The sequence below is a fragment of the Melanotaenia boesemani genome, chromosome 13 (genome assembly GCF_017639745.1).
Source record: "Melanotaenia boesemani isolate fMelBoe1 chromosome 13, fMelBoe1.pri, whole genome shotgun sequence".
Classification (NCBI taxonomy): Eukaryota; Metazoa; Chordata; class Actinopteri; order Atheriniformes; family Melanotaeniidae; genus Melanotaenia; species Melanotaenia boesemani.
The window spans coordinates 8,965,288-8,984,211 of record NC_055694.1 but is presented as its reverse complement, the minus strand read 5'-3'; the positions used below and the strand labels follow the sequence as shown (position 1 = coordinate 8,984,211).

Sequence of the window (18,924 nt, the reverse complement as noted above, 5' to 3'; positions counted from 1 at the left end):
TCACGGATGACAAGAAACCAAACTGAGGAGGAGTCGGATTAAAAAACACTGTTGAAACCATTTAGTGCAACTTCTTTAAACGATTACATTTTCTCCTCCTAGGTTAAGCTTCCTATCAGCAGCGGTCCTGATGGTAGATGATGTTCACGTAATAACTACTGTATAAAGAGGTTACAGATAACCACAGATCAAGCCAGTGGTTGCATGAGCACAGATCATAATCAAATCCAGGGAAGAAACTTCCTGTGTAGGAGGATTATCTTCACTTCAATATAAAACAAAACAAGTCATACTGGAATAAATAAAATGAACAGAATTGCAGATGTAGTGTAATCACTACAGGAAGTAAGAGATGGGTTATGTTTCTAAAAAAAAAAAAAAAAATTAAATGCAGCCTCAGAGGAAAAGGAGGAGGAGAACTTTGCTAATAATTCAAGGGATGCAGTTGGGTTTAAAAAGTTAAATGAACTTTATGACAGGGATTTATGATTTGGTTGCATTTTTTTATTTCAATGATATGAAAAAACAAATATGACATCATACTTTTCCCAGCCCCTAAAATGTAGAACTCGACTTTAAAACACAGTTAAAGAACATGAAAAACCATTGTATTCCACAAAATCATGATAGATGTAGATGGATATAAAATTTTGATCTGTCTTCATTTTAAAGAGGGAGGAGTCTGCTAATAAATAGCAAGTACTCTTTAACTCCCCTCCCAGCTATACAACTCAATAACCCCCACTGATGGTATCATCATCTCCTCTCTGCTGCCTCGTCTCGGCTCTCTTGGGGGCACCTTGGCTGCTGACAGACATGAACTCCAGCAAACAGTGAATTCAGCACCATGGACAGCTCCAAAAGGCAAACCCAAGCGACCTGACTGACATCTGCTCTTCCATCATTACAAATCCTTTCCGAGAGGGTTTTTGATGAAAACACATAATAGCCCTTAAATCATGTGTGCGTTCTCATGCACAGAGAAACTGTGTGGTTTAAAACAGGAGTAGATGTCTTGGGAAATGACAGCAGCTGCAGGGTTTTTTTTTGGGGGGGGGGGGGGGGGGGGGGGGGGGGGGAGAAGATGTAACGCCCCATGCAGCTGCCATTTAAGCAACCCTTGAAACACATCATCACAGCATAAGATGACATGTCTGCTGCCAAACACATGAACGTGGCCATGAGATACTTTAGCTAGCTGTAGCCTAAGCCTAGATGCATTTCAGCAAGAGAGCAGATTTGATGAATGATTAAAAGACCACATGCACCTAATCCCATGTAGAAAGCGGGATGCTCCTCCTCTGTGGTGCTGTTGGTTTGTCAGAGGAAAAACAATGACGCTAGAGATGGCTCCTCGCTGTGCTGTGACAACCAATTACATAACGCCAGAGCGAAATGTTCTCATTAACATTCGAGTCCATTTCATCAAGACATCCTCAAATACAAGATATGGTCATTTCTGGCCATCTAGCAATGCATTTGAACCTGTAAAAAAGACATTCTATTGTCCAAGTAGTGATGATACGCCGTCTTTGATCGACGTAGCTCATATTCATGGTCTTGTTTACCCTTTTGGCGCATGGAAAGCTGCAGAGAACGGCATTCTCTCCTCAGCCGTATGGCCTCAATCGACAATATGTTTAAAATGTCAAAAATAATTGATATTATGATGGCTGTTTTGGACACGTTTCTGCAAAGAAGAGAGCGCAAACTGTTCAATGTAACAACTGAACATCATGACAACTGCACTGTTAATAAAACGAGCTGGAGGGGTAAAACCCGCATCGTTCCTCAGTTTGAAGGGAAGCAAGGACATTATGTGATCTGAAACCAAACTACACGACCCAGTGGTGTAGTTTTGCTTGTGAGCAAAGCATGCGATATTAATTCAAGATGATGCAAGACCGGGCATCTTCACCCTTGGCGTATGCAAACAACGGCAGATCATGTAAAATGACGCATGCATAATTACAAACTACAAACGTTAAAGTGTTGCCACTGAATCGGTAGTAGCTATTTAGTAAGTACTGCAGCCGAAAGGACGTAAGACGAGACATCATATAAATGAAGGGAAATTATGTGAGATTTCTTTCTTCCTGCATCGCCCTTTGCTAAAAGGATGCTGAGCTTCTCATTGCAGTGCAGCAATGTGGCATCAACACGGAGCAAACACACAGTCTAACTTACCGGAGATGCTGCTGCTGCTGATCTGTTGCACTACTACCCAGTAATTTCTGCTTCAAGTTATTCAGTATTTCCCCTTGCAGTGACAGAAGGTGACCCTGCGTTCTCTGCAAGACTGCATCCACGAGATCACGATGCGCACAGCAAGGGGGAGCTCCACAGCACAGGCGCGCGTTGGAGGGATGGCCCAGCTTTTACTCTCAATGGACGACAGAAACGGGCTGCAGAGAAACGAATGAAATAATGCAACTTGGAAACGCGACTTTAAAAATCCCCCTCCCAACGCTGGTATAGGGGAGCTTTGCCAAGTGTGCCAATATTTTTATGAAAATATTATTTTTTGGTTTCATCAGCGTGAATTTTATACTTGCTTCAAATGTAAAGGGAATATATATGCATTTTTAAATAACATAATGTACCATTTTCAATATAATATTTGTGTTAAAAGGACGGGGAGAGCCCCATATGTGACATCCACTGTCAAACCAATGAGAAACGCTGGTTAGAAGGAGGTGTCGCCTCCTGTTCTGGTAAACCACGCCCACATTGCACTACACCGAAAGGGAGGGGGTGGACGTGGCGTTTTAGTCCTTTTGCTGCCTAATGCGCGTCTACTGGCTCATCCAGTTCAGGTGCATTAGATAGATCTGTCCACCTGCTGATTTTCATGGTTGCACATTGTGTACCATTGTGCAGACTGTCTGCATTACTATTTTGTTTTCAACGCTGAAAATTGAATAATATAACCGTCTGCCCTCAAATTCATGATCAGTGTCTACAAAGAGAAATGGAAGCACTAATATATCAAGGCAAGGCAAAGCAAAATTATATGTTATAGCACATTTCATGTACAGGACAATCAAAGTGCTTTACATAAAACATTAAAAGCATTACAGCAGGGGTAAAATAAATAAAAACAGAAAGAAAAGGCTAAGATAACATAGATAAAATGCAAGAAATAAAGTTCCACTGTGGGGAAAAAAGTATTAAAACATGATCAATTTTTAAAAAATCAAGCTTAAAAGAAACAGATGCAGATTTGTACTTCTAAATAAGAACTGTTGAGATGCAGCAGAGAACAGGTGAGACTTTAACCTGGATTTAAATTAAAGTGATTCAGTTGATCTGAGGCTTTCTGGGAGTTTGTTCCAGACATGTGGAGCATAGAAGCTGAATGCAGCTTCTGACTGCAGCTTCTCCATGTCTGGTTCTGACTCTGGGAACTGAAAAGAAACTGGATCCAGATGACCTGAGGGATCTGTTAGGTTCATACTGGGTCAAGAGGTCACTGATGTATTTTGGTCCTAAACCATTCAGAGCTTTATAGAATATAAAGCTCTATTCTCTGATGAACCGGCAGCCAGTGTAAAGACCTCAGAGCTGGACTAATGTGGTCCACTTTTTTGGTCTTAGTGAGGACTCAAGGAGGTGAGTTCTGAATAAGCTGCAGGTGTCTAATTGATTTTTTAGGTAGAACCTGTAAAAATACTGTTACAATAATCAAGCTGACTAAAAATTAAACCATGGACTAGTTGCTGAGACATCAGAATTCTTAACCTTAATATATTATTAAGGTGATAGTAGGCTGACTTTGTAATTCCTTCACTGTATTTCTCAAAGTTAAGGTCTGAGTCCATCATTACACCCAGATTTCTGGCCTGGTTGGTGGTTTTTAGATGTATAGACTGAAGCTCTGTGGTGACCTTTAATAGTTTCTCTTTGGCACCAAAGACAATCACCTCAGTTTTTAATTTGTTTACTGAAGAAAGTTCAAGCACATCCAGTCAGTATTCTCTTCAATGCATTTACTAAGAGTCTGTACAGGGCCTCGGTCTCCTGGTGACATTGTAATATATATCTGTGTGTAATCTGCGTGGCTATGGTAACTAATTTTGTTGACCTGTGCCAGTGGGAGCAAGATACTAAACAGAAGAGGCCCCAGGATGGAACCTTGGGGAACTCCACATGTAATTCTTGTCTGCTCAGATGTGAAATTACCTATTGACACAATACACTTTCTATTCTCTAAATAGGATTTAAACCAGTGTAGTGCAGTACCAGAGAGGCTCATCCAGGTCTCCAGTTGTTTAAGTATTATACATTGTGGTCAACTGTATCAAATGCAGCACAGAAGTCCAGTAAGACTGAGACTGACATTTTTCCATCATCTGTATTCAAACATATGTCATTAATGACTTTGGTTAGAGCATCTCAGTGCTGTGGTGCTGTCTAAAACCTGACTGGAAGACATCGTAGCAGTTTTTTTTTTTTTTTTGTTAAAAAGTCATTTAACTGATGACAGCTTTTTCGATATTCTCACTCAGAAAAAAAGTTTAGAGATTGGCAGGAAGTTGTTCATTTGTGTCTTGTCTAGACTGTCCCTTTTTAGCAGAGGCTTGATTACAGCTGTTTTTAGAGTTCTGGGAAGATGCCCAAAATTAAAGACAAGTTCACAGTCAGTAACAGATCTTGCTCCAGAGTCTTTGAGACCTTTTTGAAGAAACCTGCTGGCAGGATGTCCAAACAGCAAGAGGAGGAGTTCAGCTGACATAAGATGTCACCCAGATCTTTGCTGTTAATGGGATTAAACTGTGTCATGGTGTTTAATATCAGCAGACCTATTTGCTATAGAAATTACGCATCAATTTCTTTCTTCATTTATGCATTATTTATCTCTGGTGGAACAACGTGCCCTACTAAAACATTCAACTCCCACCACAAACACTGTAAAAAAGAGTAATTTTTGTTTGTGAATTGAGAATCAAATGCCTTTAAATAGTTTTAAAAGATCCTGGCTTTGGTCTCATTGATGTTATATCAAAGATTTACTCAAAACCTCAACAGTAAAATCTATATTGCACATTCCTGCTCAACTTTTCATTATATGAAAAAAATGCTTTGGTATACATTCAAATAAAACATACCCTAATGCTCCAGAATATCCATACTTTTACCACACGTACACACAAATTTAGCAGCTTCATATAAAGGATTTAATGTTATTCTATATTTAACCTTCAGCCACAACAATCTTCTCAAAGTATGAGAACAGATTAAATAACATTTTATGATTATTTTTCTTTGCAAGTCATTCCTCTTGGATCCATAAAATGAGGCCAGCTCAGTTTTCCCTTCTGTCTGCCTGGGTTATACTCTGTACTTATCAAGGAGATACATGGGTAGCCTACACTAACTATGGGTCCCACTGGCCTATAATACTGTGTTTTATTAACAAAAATAACTAATGATATTATGAAACAAAAAGGTTAAATTTAACATCTGAAATGTGTATGGTCAAAAGAAAACCGCACCATTGCCATCCCCTCTTCATGACCCACACATGCTTACTGACATCTAGTGGAAATCATATGACAGTGTAAACACCATCTCTAAATCTGCCGTAAATCTTTGAATCTACAATTTTAATGTAGTCATTCTATCCTTGTTCCTGTACAACAAACATATGTTAAGGGGTGTTATACAGTGTATACATTAATTGCAAAGCAGTCTCCCATTAAAATATTTTTTTTTCATTTTGAAATAAAATTGATAATTAGTTGGTTTTACAAGACACATATACAGTATGACCATTCACTGTTACTGAAATACGTAAATATAACTGACACATCTAACGGTTTTGAAATCATACACAGTGAATTGTTGTCTGCTAAAGTGTTTTTATTTATTTATTTTTACTGTATGTATTTGAGATACTGCATCTGAAATTTTCAGCCCTGTCCCACTTCGATGGAAGAAAAAGGGATCTAAAAATTGTATCCTCTTTTCTGTATTACTTCCAAAAATCACAAAACCATTATTCATCAGACAGGAGCCTTATTTAACTGCCACTGTCAAATGTGTCAGCTCTTACAGAGCAAACTTTAAATACAACATGCCTTTCATATGTATGAACTCGCATATTAATTCTGGACTTCAGTCCATCAAGTCCAGGTTTGAGTACCTATATCCCTCGGGTTTCTTTTAGATGCTTTTTCCACAAGTAAGTTAAGATTACACATCATAAACTCCTGGAGGACCAGGCAAACCTTCTCAGTATTCATTGTTATTTCTCTCTCTTTCTCTCTTGCTCTTTCTCTCTCAACTAGTCAGCTTACAGGAAGTTACTGAGTTTCTATGTATGTAAAGTTCCCTGAGATCACCTTGCTGTGAACAGGTAGTAAATTAGGATCATTATTGGACAAGCTTCATCTCCACAGAAGCACAAAGGGGCAAAGGCTGACAGACTGTGATGAGGACTTTCTTACAAATTGGGGAAACAGTGATCCTTTAGCAGAAAGTTTCTCCTGCTTTTTAGACTATTAACTGTCTTTTAACTGCGTGATCTCTTACCCTTCATTTTTATTGTGCATGCACAAAATTGTTGTTTGGAATTGATCATTTTACTGTTATGTATATAATCATACCTGCCTTCCAGCTTTGTGAGGTTTTTGATTGATTGTGTTTCTTTATCAACATTAAAACCTTATTAAAATTTAATAGCAACATTTTGTTATTCAGTCATTTGCAGATACATCAAATGTCAGAAATGTATGGATGTTAGGTGAAAAATGATTTAGTAACAGTTCTGTTTTATATGTTCAAAATTGCATTGAATTTTAATGTTTTCTTTTTTCTTTTGTGTGTGAGAATGTTGAAAATGTTAATTGCAATTTGGGAAAGGTCTATAAGGTCGTCATTTCGCGGATTTCATGTTATCAGAACGTAATCCCAGCAATAAACGAGGGACCACTGTATTTCCTTTTTAAATGGTACCAGATATGTATGAGAAATCATTTTGTGGGGTGAGCAGCATGTGTTTTGCACCCATGAAGAACTTGTCAAATCTTCCCTGGCAATGCAAAACAACTTATTCTGCTACTAAATTTTGTTTTGAGCTTCTGGTACCAGAGAAGCTGACTATTTGGTGGCTGATTAACAGCACCTCTGTGCATGGTTACAGTTGGTGTCTGCTCCAAGTATACTACATTTGACTGATCTGAATAGCATGTGTATGATAAAACCAACGTCAAGCTGATGTTCAGCAAAACCAAGTTGCAACATTATTTGGAATGAACCCTGTACCATCTCCAAACTGAAGTTCCACAACACGTAGGATGTTAGAGACATGCCACCAATAGTTTATTTGTGTTTTTGTATATAGTTTTATTTCAGTTGTTTAAACTGTTGTGTCGTCTGTATTGTTTTTTTTCAAAGTTCATATCTCATCTTTAAACAGTGTTTGCTTTCAGACACCAAAGAATTCCTGTATTTTACAAACAGGTTTTAACCAAAGTTTATAATGATCCTGCTGGATATTGTTTTAAGTAAGTGATATGTATTCATTGGCCAACCCACACTAACATCTTATCATGGCCACTCCATAAAAATTTTTCCTGCATACATCACTGAGCTGCAGCACAGCAGTCAAACTTTAGCGTTTCCTCCTGGGCATCCTTCACACCAGTAGCTCTGCCTGCTCTGTTTGCCGGGTTGTTGCCATGGTGACTGCCCCTGTCTGGGTGGCTGGGGGTGATGCACTGCAGCCCTGTGGCTTTCGTGTGAACCCCGGACCTATCCTGGCCTAGGTGGTTCCTGTGATGGCACCCAATGTGCTCATTGGTGGGCTGGCTTCCGGTGTGAATGGATCCCCAAGATATAGTTTCCCACACAGCAGTGTTGAGCCAGATGTTTGAATTTTATTATTATTTTATAATTACTTTAAGTTCAGAGACAGTTATTAGTAATGGGAGTTCATGTTTGAACAGAATGGGGTATGGGTTGGCGGGGCGAGTGTACATGAAGCTTGGTTTGTATGTGTGTGAGTTTGTGTGCGATTATGTGTGAGGTGTGCCTTTTTTTTGTTTGTTATAATTTTTGATGTGTGAAGGCTTTTAAAATTTGTATTCAATGTGTATGATTTGTTTTTATTATGTACAGCACTTTGTGTTGCCTTGTGCATGAAAAGTGCTCTATAAATAAAATTTGATTTGATAACAACAGGCTTTCCAATGTATGAGATTTATTGCCAAGAAGCACTTTTACAACAAAGAAATAACCAACCAAACATAAATTTCCTTACTTTTTGTGCTAAACTCGAATAATAAAGAAGCACAATTTGGGATGTTTTTTGCATCACAAAGATTCAACCTTTGGGTAGCCTTTCTGTAATGCGTGCTTTTGTTCTGACGGTTTCACACAGGAAGTTGTGTTGTTGTCGCCAGAGCTTCCGGAAGTTATTCAGTCTGCAGCTGAATACGGTGCTCGACAGGGACGCTTTTTTGACATTGCACGGTGAGTTAGACTTTACTCGGAAACAAACAAACAAACAAAGACTTAATATATTTGCGTACAGTCTAAACTCGCATTATCGCCAGCTTGTTTACAAAATAATTTTGACATTATACCTGTGCAGTTAACGCTAGCCATCTCCGTGGTTTATAACGCTGGCAGGCAGTTTTATAGTAGTTATTTCTATGTGAAGTCTACTGGTGGTTACGTTATATTTGAACCTAGATAGTCTATGCAGTTTGAGAACAGTCTGTCAAACTGTGGCAAAACAACTGACCATAGCACACAACGGAAACTTGCTAAAAAGACATCAACTGCATGGTTGAGTCAGAAATGGCCTCTTTGAATTTTATTTCGTCTCTCAGATTAGCCAGTTTATCACAGTGACTTGATGTTCTTCCTCTGATGATTTAACTGCCATTATGTGAGCTCACAGCTTCTTTGATAGGCAGGTAACTGTGTGCAAATTCCTTTCATTCCGTGTTTCCCTCAGATTTCTCGCTGATTAGGGAGGGCAGTGATACCATGTGGAAGTCACATGAACGACGAGGATGAGGCATAAACAAGGGGGCAGCTTGACGAGTGAGCCGCTGCACAGTGTCTGCCATAAAGAGGGGTTTTGCTGCTTGTACAAAGACCCAGCACAAGCAGCCCCCTGTTTCCCTCCATCCTGAACATTTACGATGAACAGCACTACTCAGACTCCTGCCATCATAGATGGGGGTGTGACAGTCGGCTACGTGCTGGTGCCCTTCCTCCTAATAACTGTTGCTGGAATTGCTGCAGCTGTGGTAAGTGGTTACTTGGACTGTATGGGACAGGGTGAGAGAGAGAAATCTGCCATGTCAAGGAATTGTGCAGTGGCAAAGTTTACTGCACTACATATAAGTCAAGTAAGAGATTTACCTACATACAGTGTATGTAACATTTGTTTTTATTTTATTTATTCCAGATTATGTATATACGTAGGAAGAGGAGGTAAGACTGAACCACATGTATTGATCCTTTTGATGCTGTAATTTTAAACTCATTAAATCAATCGTTTTATCTTCTTTCTTAGAATCGACAGACTTCGCCATCAGCTGTTACCAGTTTACACTTATGATCCTTCAGAAGAGCTTAATGAGGCAGAGCAGGACATATTGTGGAGAGAGGAAGACACAAGGGTAAGATGCACCTGTGTATTTTTTTCTGAGACACCATCACCCGAATGCTGAACATCGTATAGATTTTTAGTTTTTTTTTGCCTCAGATTTCAGTGAAGGTGACTTTGAAAATTGCAATATTTAATAGGCACATGTTCTTATTTATTATGACATAATAAATACTAGACATACAAGGTTATTAAAAACATCCCATTGCCCTGTTTTCTTATGTTTCGTTAAACTGTTTGGTTATTATTGCAGCATTTAGCTTTAGAGCTCAATAGTTCCTCAATTTATTGGTGCCTTCCTCTTACATGTAGACACGTAGCTGAAAGAAGTGAAGTATAAATAGGGGTTATGTGGCAATACATATACTTTTGCAGGCATCAAAACATTTAATTCTTCACAAAAGCCCATTTTAAAAACTTTCTTTCTGTCCAGGATTGCTGGAAACTGTTGCAAAAGTAAAAAAAAAAAAAGAATTAAAAAATTATTTGCCTTTAAGAAAAGTAAGTGTAATGGAAATCAAATTAATAATTTCATTGTTAACAAATACATTCATCTCTATCCATCACAGTATAGTATTAGAGAAAAAAAACCACATTTTTATCCCTTGTCTTACTTTCTGAGTAAAGGTTATTTAGTTTGTCTAACTTTTATTTCTTCCAAATCATTACCATTCCCTCAGGCTACATTTATTAATAACATAGTCTAAAATCTTATACTGTACTTATTTTAAAGCCATGCACAGAGACTGGAATACCACTAGGTGGCAGTGTTGACTATGTCCAAAGGTTTTTTTTCTTTCCACACAGGATGTAATCTATCCAAATAAAAAACACTTTTAGTTACATTATCTTTATATCTAACCAATATTTCTTATTTTGCAAATAATCAGAAAAGGTAACAGCATGTTTAATTCCTGAGATAAATCAACTTTTATTCACCTCAAATTCTCAAAAAAAAGTGTTAGCCCACAGCAGTTTTACACGTCTTCATTGGAAACATGTGACACTGGTGAACTAAAGGACTCTTTCACTGTGTTTAATGTCCTCAGATTGTACAAGGTTGGGCTAGAAGTTACCAACAGCGACGCCCTCTTCTGACCAAAGACGTTAGTGCATGATGAAAGTAAACTGGCAGACAGCGTGGCGTGAGGAGACAACTTACAGTCATCTTTCAGCTCAGCCTCATCAGTTTGGTTTAGATTTTTCCTTCATTTCCTGTTTGAATACATCTACATCAAAAAATCTTCCCTGTTCCTGTGTTGCATACAGATTGATGCTTATATATGAAGTTTTGATTCCAATCCCTTGTACCTAAGTGAAGACCTTTGGCCTGTTTATTTAGTATTTATTCAAGCATTTTGACTGTGGTACACAAAGACACCCGTTTAGAAAAGGTCGAAGAAACAATCTCTTGTGCATTTATTCTGTTGTTTACATTCACTGTTTGTTCCTGTGGGTTGCAGTAAGCATCTGTACTGATTGTAGCATAGTGCCTGTTTTCCTGTTTTCTGTGTGGTAACGATACGAATTGTCACCCTAGTTAAAGATCAACTTTCCTCCTGGGGTTGGTTACCACTCAGAGGTTGTTTCGGTCACGTGAGAATTAGCTGCTTCGATCTTGCATTATCAGTTTCATTATGAATCGAAAAGGTTGTACATCCCCCCTCCCCTTCTTTCAATGTTGCTTACAGAGTAAGAGTAGCTGCCATGGAATGCACATCATCTTTTGTGGTTTTGCCAAATCCTGTGACTCTTGACAATGGTATGAAACACCAGATTTGGAAGTAAATAACACCAGCTTCCTCCCACTTCTTAAATGAGTTGTGACTAGTGCACAAAATATGCCCTGTCTACAAGACATGGCACCAGCAAATTTACCTCTGGCTGAAAACTGTAAAGATAAATGCCATAGATCTGACTGTATTAAGCACTCAGGAAACTTAATTTCTTTTGTTAAATTTGCCTTGCATTTGCTGAATGTAAACTGTTAACTGGACCTGAATAGGAAGCGTTCCAGTTAATGTGTTGTGAAGCAAAACTACTGCTCAGACATGCGATGTTATCTGGCATGACATCTTTTTTTTATCTATAGAAAAGCTATAAAACATCTGTAAAAATATAAAGTTTGCATTGAGAGCAGACAAGTCAAAGAACCACTGATTAAATATCAGCAGCACTGATAAGTTTATCCTTTTAAATTCAGGTGTACTGTTGCTTTGAGACTTAATGCATTTTAAAATAAAGATGTTAATGGATTTATGCATTTGTGCTGGAATTTCAGTTTACACTAATGGGAACATGACAGAAAAAAATGACAAAGAAAATTCTCTTTATTGACCATTTCCGATACAAATTGTAGGGCACCATAGAAATATAGACATTGTACATTTATATACGTGTACATTAAAAAGAATGATCCCATCCTATTGAGTTTACAGTATATAAAATCAACGGATGCATGTTGCTATGGAAAATGACTACATTGTCGAGAAGTTGGAAGAGAATGAAATATGTGAGACGACTGTACGACCATGAATATGGTATGGGTGTGTGTGTTTGTGTGTGTGTACGGTAATGCCAGACAGTGGCCAACAGAACAGTGAAAAGAGCGCCCAGTCTACACAAACACATTTCGTCCATGAAAATCTGAACCAACATTTCAGTGCACCAGAAAAAAAAAAAAAGGATAAAAACACACCTGCTAATCTACCACAGTCATCGAACACAGTTGTCAAGCTGACAGGTCTCCCTGACTTGCTTCACACATTTAAAAACAACCTGTCTGCAAGCTCTGATTATGAACGAGCCAGAGGTGAATACACACAATCACACGTTCGAAATCTTAGATACCTTGGTTACAGTCAATTTAAATTAAGGAAAAAAAAGAAAAAAAAAAAGACAACTTTGTAATAATGACATCAATTCATGCCAGAGGTTACATTAAGCAAAAAAACCAGTTAAATGCAATCATATGGTAAAGAAAGCTGTTGAGTGAGGTATGAGTTTCCAGGCGTTGCGTTGCCCGTTTGCAGTTTTCCGGGTTTTGTAACTCAGGTTGTAGCAGCTTAGGTGTGTGGAAAAACCCAGTTAATTGGACTGTGAACGCAGGTTCCCTGACACTTAGAAAATACATTTTTTATTTCTTTGCAGCAGACAGCATACAACACACATTTCAGAAGACTAAAATCTTTATTACGGTGCTAAGGAAGGACAGAATGACGAAGCAGTGAGAGCGAAGATGGAATGAAGACCGTACAGCCCTGTTGGATAGCAGTGCCACCAACTATCCACCACTACAAACTCCTTGTTTAACCAATGTCAGTTTGTTTTACAGGTGATCAAATGAGCGCTTAGAGAAAAAGAAAACGGAGGACTGTGTGAGGACATACACCAATGTAACAGCATTTGTAAAAGCTCCCTGAAGAAACGACACTGATAACTTTCAGCCTAGAACTCTGCCAACGCTATAATGCTATCCTTAAAAAAAAATACCAAAAGAATTGAGTTTAATATGAAAAGCAGCACACGTTTATTTTTTTAAAATTGTATGTAACAAAATAAACAAAAAAGTGTAAGTCTGAAGACTAACGATACACTACGTCCCCCCACTACACGCTGGAGGACTGAGAAAGTTTTAAGAATTACTAAATCTAAACTGTCCTACAGGAAAGAGGGTAAAGATGCTCTAATCAGGGTAAAAATCAGTTAGAATTGGAAACAGACACTTTAACCATCAGTCACATATTTTCATCCTAAATGCTGAAGCTCAAGTCCATCTATGGTATGACTCAAAAGGAGGTTAACCATCTCACACGAACACACTTAACAGAGAAAAAAAAAAAAAAAAAAAAAAAAAAAGCCAAAATAGGTAAAATTCACCTTTGTCCAGTACAAAAGAAGCTGAAAATTCTATATGCCCTACCATCTCAGATGCAGGTACAACAAATAACGTTAAGCAGAGAAAATGTCCTAGAAACCATCTTTAGGGGAGAAAAGAAGAAAACAAACATCCAGGCTCCTCAGAGCACACTTTGTCCAGTATAAAAGACTTATGATAAGATGACATGTAGAGAAAAGGGCTGTTACCTTTCATGTAACTTTTCAGATCTATGCTTGAGCAAGTCCATCTTTCTATCCAGTGCTGCTGCATGATTTATGTACTGTGTTAACCCGCCTTTGGTTAAGGGGGCTTTGTCGTAAGCAGTGGTCATATGGTGGCACTGGTGTTGGATTTACAGCCCAGTTCTGGTTAACAGTAAGTCAGTATGTTGAGTGAGGTAGCATGCGTTGGATTACTGGTCCTCTTCCTCCTCTTCCTCAGATGATTCTTGGGATGCCTTTTCTTCTTTCTCCTGTGACCGACAGCAAAAAAAAAAGGCATAAAAGTCAGGTTTCAGCTGCACCCATGAGGAAAATGCCTCTGAAGCACCATCACCCTTAAGGAACAATGGCATTGTGTGATTCATGCCTCAACATGACGCTTTTTGCTTTTAATAACCCCAAGTACCAACATGAACATTTTTTTTTTTTCCCTCTTTTAAATAAAATCCATTTCACAGAGCAACAGTGGCAGGAACAACACCCAGGGGAAGGGTGAGCCATCTGTAGTGAAAAGTGATTCATCACTAGTGAGTCACAATGAGGCATGCTGCATTTTCCACTCCCTACTGCCCAAGATGTTCATTCATAAAAAGTGAGTGGGCTAGCGATTTAGGAGGGCAACTTTGGGTCTCTCCTTTCTGTGACTAATGCAATCCAGACATCATTTCGAGTACGCCTTAACCACAACTGCACATGACAAATGTTACTACAAAACCGCAGTTTTCCTAAAGTAAACAACTACAGTATGAAGGCTGCCAACCCACTTTGCAAAAAACTGAAATAAGGGACACGATGTCAAGTTGTAATATTTGGCTAAATAACCCATTTTATTAAAAATCCATTATAGCAAACCAGGTAAAAAAAACAAAAACCATTTTGATCTGAGTTAACATAAAAAAAAATAAAAAAATAAGACTTCTTAGGTGAAGAAGGCAGCCAAGGGAATTAGGAAAATGCAATTCCACTCTGCAGACTGTCATACCGATCATAACTCAATTTGGAGAGGAATGGTTGAGCAAAATGCGAGTGCTGATGTTGCTCTGGCTGACCAGGGACTCTTACCTCCTTCTTAGGCCTTCCTCTACGCTTTCCTCCTGCAGATGGGGCTGCTGCTGCCTTCTGTGAAAGAATGAAAGAAAAAAAAAAAAGAAAAACCAGCACAAGGTCAACAAGACTCTAAGAGGGTCCTGACATTTTGTTGTGATCTTTGAGCTCAGACTTGCTGAGCTGCAGCCAAGGCTTTTCAGGTTTAGAAAAAAAAATGCTTCTAGTATCAAAACCTGTTTCCACAGAGTTCTGCCTCTACAGGCCTGTAGATGGCAGTCGTACCTATGCAATATGAGGAACGGAAAGGGGGCATTGGGTTCATTGGCTATTATCTGGAAGGCCAACAGGAACTGCACACAGGGCACTCCAGTTCGCTGGCCACCTGGTCTGAGGCTCAGAGACAGCTGGTGAAACTGAGCAGAGACACAAACCCTCTGCAGCTCGGCTATCGTCTCCAAACGTATATCAGTGCATGTGTCCTAAACTCCGTCCATCTTTCTCTTTCCCATACATAGCAGCAATGTCGGAGCACACGGGGGAGCTGGAGGGTTGGGACGAGGGAGAAAAATCAGTTGTTGCTATGGAGACGACAGGCAGAGAAGAACTAGGACTGTGTGCTGGTTGGGGGCGGAGGGGTGCTTAGTGTCAGCTTGGAAACAGTCTTGCGGCCTCTGCACCTGCACCGCACTGTGCATGACAAGCTGCAGGAAGCTGGAGGACAGGAAGTACAGGGTGAGCATCACCCTACACACATCCACCCCATTAAAAAAAGGCAAGTAAGACAGTTAACCAAGATTTTTTTTTCTTGGTTTTATTTAACAATGGGAAACCATAGCCAGGCTATTTCTGACACCAGGAGGTGGAAGCTGTTAAACTTCAGCAAACTAATATCACAACCCGACATCCTTTTAGATGCTGCTACAGTGCTCGTTGACCGGTAGGAATCAGCGTTTCAAAAACAAATGAATGCAGGGACAACAACTGCAACAACATAAACATCTTGTGATGAGGCTGTGTCTGTCTTGGCACCGCTGCCGTTTCAGCTCAGGATGCACACTTGCTGCTGCAGCAAGGGGAAGAGAAAAAAAATTGCAACCACTTACTTTGCCCTTGCCAGTTGTCTTGTTTTTGCTGCCCTTCGGCCGTCCTCTGGGCCTCTTTGGAGTTGGAGACCCGCTCGGTTCCTGCCAATCAAAACAAAGATAAAGTTACTTTGCAAGAAAGCACCTGAAAAATAAAAATACGTTAGCTTGATTTTCTTTTCTCACAGATTAACGCTGGCAAAGCTGCATTCTTCATAATGACACATTCATAATCAAATATTGTGATACTTAGAAACCAAAACAGTGTTGAGCAGCCACCATAAGGTGGTAAAAACAAAAGGGCTAGAGCACAACATTTAGGAGACTGCCAACAGTTCTGCACGAGGAGTTATCGCATTCACACGTAATTTGTGGTTGAAAGCTGTGTCATGGCTGACTCGTCTGCTATTGCAGTCCTAGCATGTTTACAACCGCAGCACCTAGCAACCAAGCAATTCAATAGTAAAAACACAGCAGGCTGAGTGACATGTATATGAGCCACTCTGTGCTTCTACTCGGCTATGTCATCCATTACATGAGGAGTAGAGGTGGGTTGAGAGGGTGGGTGTATGGGGGTGTGTGTGTCTGTGTGTGAGGGGGTTAAAACCGGTTTAAAGGTGTTTGGTTACAGGCTGCTTACAAACTGGTGAGACATACAGGAAGTTTGTTGAAGAGCACTATGCTGATAAGAAACGGGCGAACGGTCACAAGGGCATACTGCTGCCATATCTGGATTCTGCATTTCAGGGAGGGCTTCGGGACACTGATACACATGAGCATCTCACCTGCAGTAATATCTACCTGAGCATCAGCTTCAACAGCTGTGAGCTGAGGGGTTTGTTTTGTTTTATCTGTTCCCAACATGTCTTATTACACAGCTTCTGTTCTTTGTGATTTAAGCTTAAAAAGATGTTGCCATGACATGCAAACCCATGCAAGTACAAATGTAATAGTAAATGGACACTACTTACGTCAGAGCTTTTTACCTGGGGCTGCTTACGGGGTCTTCCACGCCCTCTTTTTTCTGCTGCCTCCTTCTCTTTTGGTGAAACTGTCCCCTTGTCGCTCATGTTTCCTCAGCTTTTCGATCCTGAGGAGGGGAAAAAAAGGCGATTTGTCTTGCAGCTAGATGAGGCGTCGAGTTCATGCAGACAAACACAGCACAAACAAGCACTCCGGCCGCTAAACTCACTGACCGCAGCAAACCAAAAATGACCGACCTAACCGCGCACCGGTTGCGCGTTTAACTCAATTAATCCGCGCTTATTTCCAGGTCTATTTCTAGCTCATCTGCGCTCCATTACACAGCCAACCGTGCAACACAAACAGGGGATTGACACCGAACCTGATCGCCTGATATCGCGGGGACTCAATGGGCGGTCGGAGGCCGCACAAACCTGCACACACACTAAAAAAAAAAAAAAAAAAAAAAGCCACTGAACCTGCTGCTCCCTTCCCGCACCGACCACGTTTAGAGGCCCGTTTGCTGTAGTTGCTGTGACCACTGCTTGGGCCTGGCCATGAAACGATCACACAGCTTGTCTGCACGCCGTAGCCGCGGAGAAACCCGCAGACATACACACACACACACTCTCTCTCACACACACACACAATAGCTGCTGTGTGCTCGTTTGCATTTGCAGGCTGAAAAGGGGGTTCGCATTTTTTAAACGGCACAGAAAATGCAAGCGAGCAGGGTGGCTGAGCGGCGGGAAAAGCCCAGGCCAAAGCAACAAAGGGCTGCTTCACGTTTACAGCATGCAGCCTTCCCTCTTGCCGGAGCTCCGGCTCAGGGTTAAAAATGCATTCAAATCGGCTGTAGCTTCTGAAGCATGTTAAGTTTCACCCGATTCGACTCACCACACTCTTTTCCCCCCTGCACTTACCTTCAGTCGCTTTCTTATCGCCTTCGTAGTAAATTTGAGCGGAATTGTTTCCTTTGAGGCTGACTGACTGGTTGTACCCGGTTAAAAAAAAGCCTTGCACCGATCTATAGGCTACAGCTTTTATTCGTCAGACAACACACAGCCCGCCCATTTAAAAACCCTTGCTCATGCAGCTTTAAACAGACATGAATTAGAAAAGAAACAAACCAATTTTCTCCTATTTTTCTTCTTTTTTTTTTAAATAAAAAAAATCTATATTTTTACCAGCAGGATGTGAAGTTAATTCCAGCGGCGATCTATATATATAGCACGTGCGTCTTGTCTCGTGCAGATAAAGGAAAAAAGGCGCCGGCCAGAAGGAGTTTTGGCCAATTTAAAGAGCCGCCCTCATGGGAGCTGGAACACTGGAGGGCGGGGATATGATAAATGGGCCACCAACAGTACTGGAGAAGCCAACCCCCCCCCATATACACACACACACTCTCTCTCTCTCTCTCTCTCTCTCTCTCTCTCTCTCTCTCTCTCTCTCTCTCTCTCACACACACACACACTCCTCAACTCCTTGATTCCTCAGATTTTCCAGGTTTGATCACAAAAACACAAAACAGATGTGTAAAAGCTGCTGAAAAACTGACAGAAGACACTGAAAATAAACAAAACTGAAGAAAATGAAAGTACTAACGAGGATGTACAACACATAGAGTGCATTTGCAGAACAGTAGGCCTGCATTCCAGTCTCCACTGTAATGGTAAGTGAACTATGACCTCCCCCAATGTAAACATAAGCCTCAAAGGACTAGGCTCCTTTATGGCAACACTCTGAACAATATTCAATTAATATTTAATTTAAAATATAATTTCAATAAGATGCAGTTGAGATGTCGAAAAGTTGTTGGATAATCAAATCCTTTTGATGTTTTGAATTTATTGCAAATTTAATATTTGATCAACTCATATAGTAACGAATGTAAAGGCTAGCCTCAGTACAAAACGAGGTTGTGTGAATGATGTGAGGATTAAAGGGTACAGCAGTCTGAGTGAAATGTAGTAGAGTTGCACAAAGTGAAAACACTTAGAGTACAATCATCTGTGATTAAAAGAATTTATTTCGATGTTTTTATGCTTCTTCACAACATGGTCTGATCTAATTTTGCACAAAATTATAACTTAGTACAAGAAGATG

The 18,924-nt window shown here is 39.9% G+C and overlaps 3 protein-coding genes across 7 annotated transcripts in view; 1 reads left to right on the top strand and 2 right to left on the bottom strand.

Annotated features, from left to right (window-relative positions):
* Positions 1–2,418, bottom strand: part of pacsin1a (protein kinase C and casein kinase substrate in neurons 1a) — a 34,536-nt gene extending 32,118 nt beyond the window's left edge. The window contains exon 1 of the mRNA XM_042004169.1: positions 2,188–2,418. The gene's annotated coding sequence lies outside the window, so the exon portion shown is untranslated. The remainder of the gene's footprint in view (positions 1–2,187) is intronic.
* A 5,976-nt stretch (positions 2,419–8,394) lies between these two features.
* On the top strand, positions 8,395–13,455 carry smim29 (small integral membrane protein 29). The gene is made up of 5 exons (XM_042003790.1): positions 8,395–8,475; positions 8,966–9,263; positions 9,425–9,450; positions 9,533–9,638; positions 10,675–13,455. The coding sequence occupies exons 2-5, from the start codon at positions 9,156–9,158 to the stop codon at positions 10,741–10,743; spliced, it is 309 nt and encodes a 102-aa protein (XP_041859724.1). The 5' UTR covers positions 8,395–8,475; positions 8,966–9,155; the 3' UTR covers positions 10,744–13,455.
* hmga1a (high mobility group AT-hook 1a) lies at positions 11,938–18,138 on the bottom strand. 5 transcript variants are annotated; one of them, XM_042003792.1, is made up of 5 exons: positions 18,006–18,138; positions 16,827–16,945; positions 15,877–15,957; positions 14,789–14,845; positions 11,938–13,977 (listed from the first exon to the last, which is right to left on the bottom strand). In XM_042003792.1, exons 2-5 carry the CDS (start codon positions 16,923–16,925, stop codon positions 13,918–13,920), a joined length of 297 nt encoding a protein of 98 aa, XP_041859726.1. In that variant the 5' UTR covers positions 16,926–16,945; positions 18,006–18,138; the 3' UTR covers positions 11,938–13,917. The 5 variants fall into 5 exon arrangements, with proteins under 5 accessions (XP_041859726.1, XP_041859730.1, XP_041859725.1 ...); XM_042003796.1 differs by lacking the exon at positions 18,006–18,138 and adding an exon at positions 17,742–17,950 and having other exon boundaries at positions 16,842–16,945; XM_042003791.1 differs by lacking the exon at positions 18,006–18,138 and adding an exon at positions 17,742–17,928.
* Positions 18,139–18,924: the final 786 nt, after the last annotated feature.

Coding starts and splice junctions, on each gene's coding strand:
- hmga1a (XM_042003792.1), bottom strand. CDS start 16,925: ATGAGCGACAAGGGGACAGTTTCACCAAAAGAGAAGGAGGCAGCAGAA. Junction 14,846..15,876: donor AGACAACTGGCAAGGGCAAA/GTAAGTGGTTGC, acceptor ATTCTTTCACAG/AAGGCAGCAGCAGCCCCATC. Junction 13,978..14,788: donor GAGGAAGGCCTAAGAAGGAG/GTAAGAGTCCCT, acceptor TGTCGGTCACAG/GAGAAAGAAGAAAAGGCATC.
- smim29 (XM_042003790.1), top strand. CDS start 9,156: ATGAACAGCACTACTCAGACTCCTGCCATCATAGATGGGGGTGTGACA. Junction 9,264..9,424: donor CTGGAATTGCTGCAGCTGTG/GTAAGTGGTTAC, acceptor TATTTATTCCAG/ATTATGTATATACGTAGGAA. Junction 9,451..9,532: donor TATATACGTAGGAAGAGGAG/GTAAGACTGAAC, acceptor CTTCTTTCTTAG/AATCGACAGACTTCGCCATC.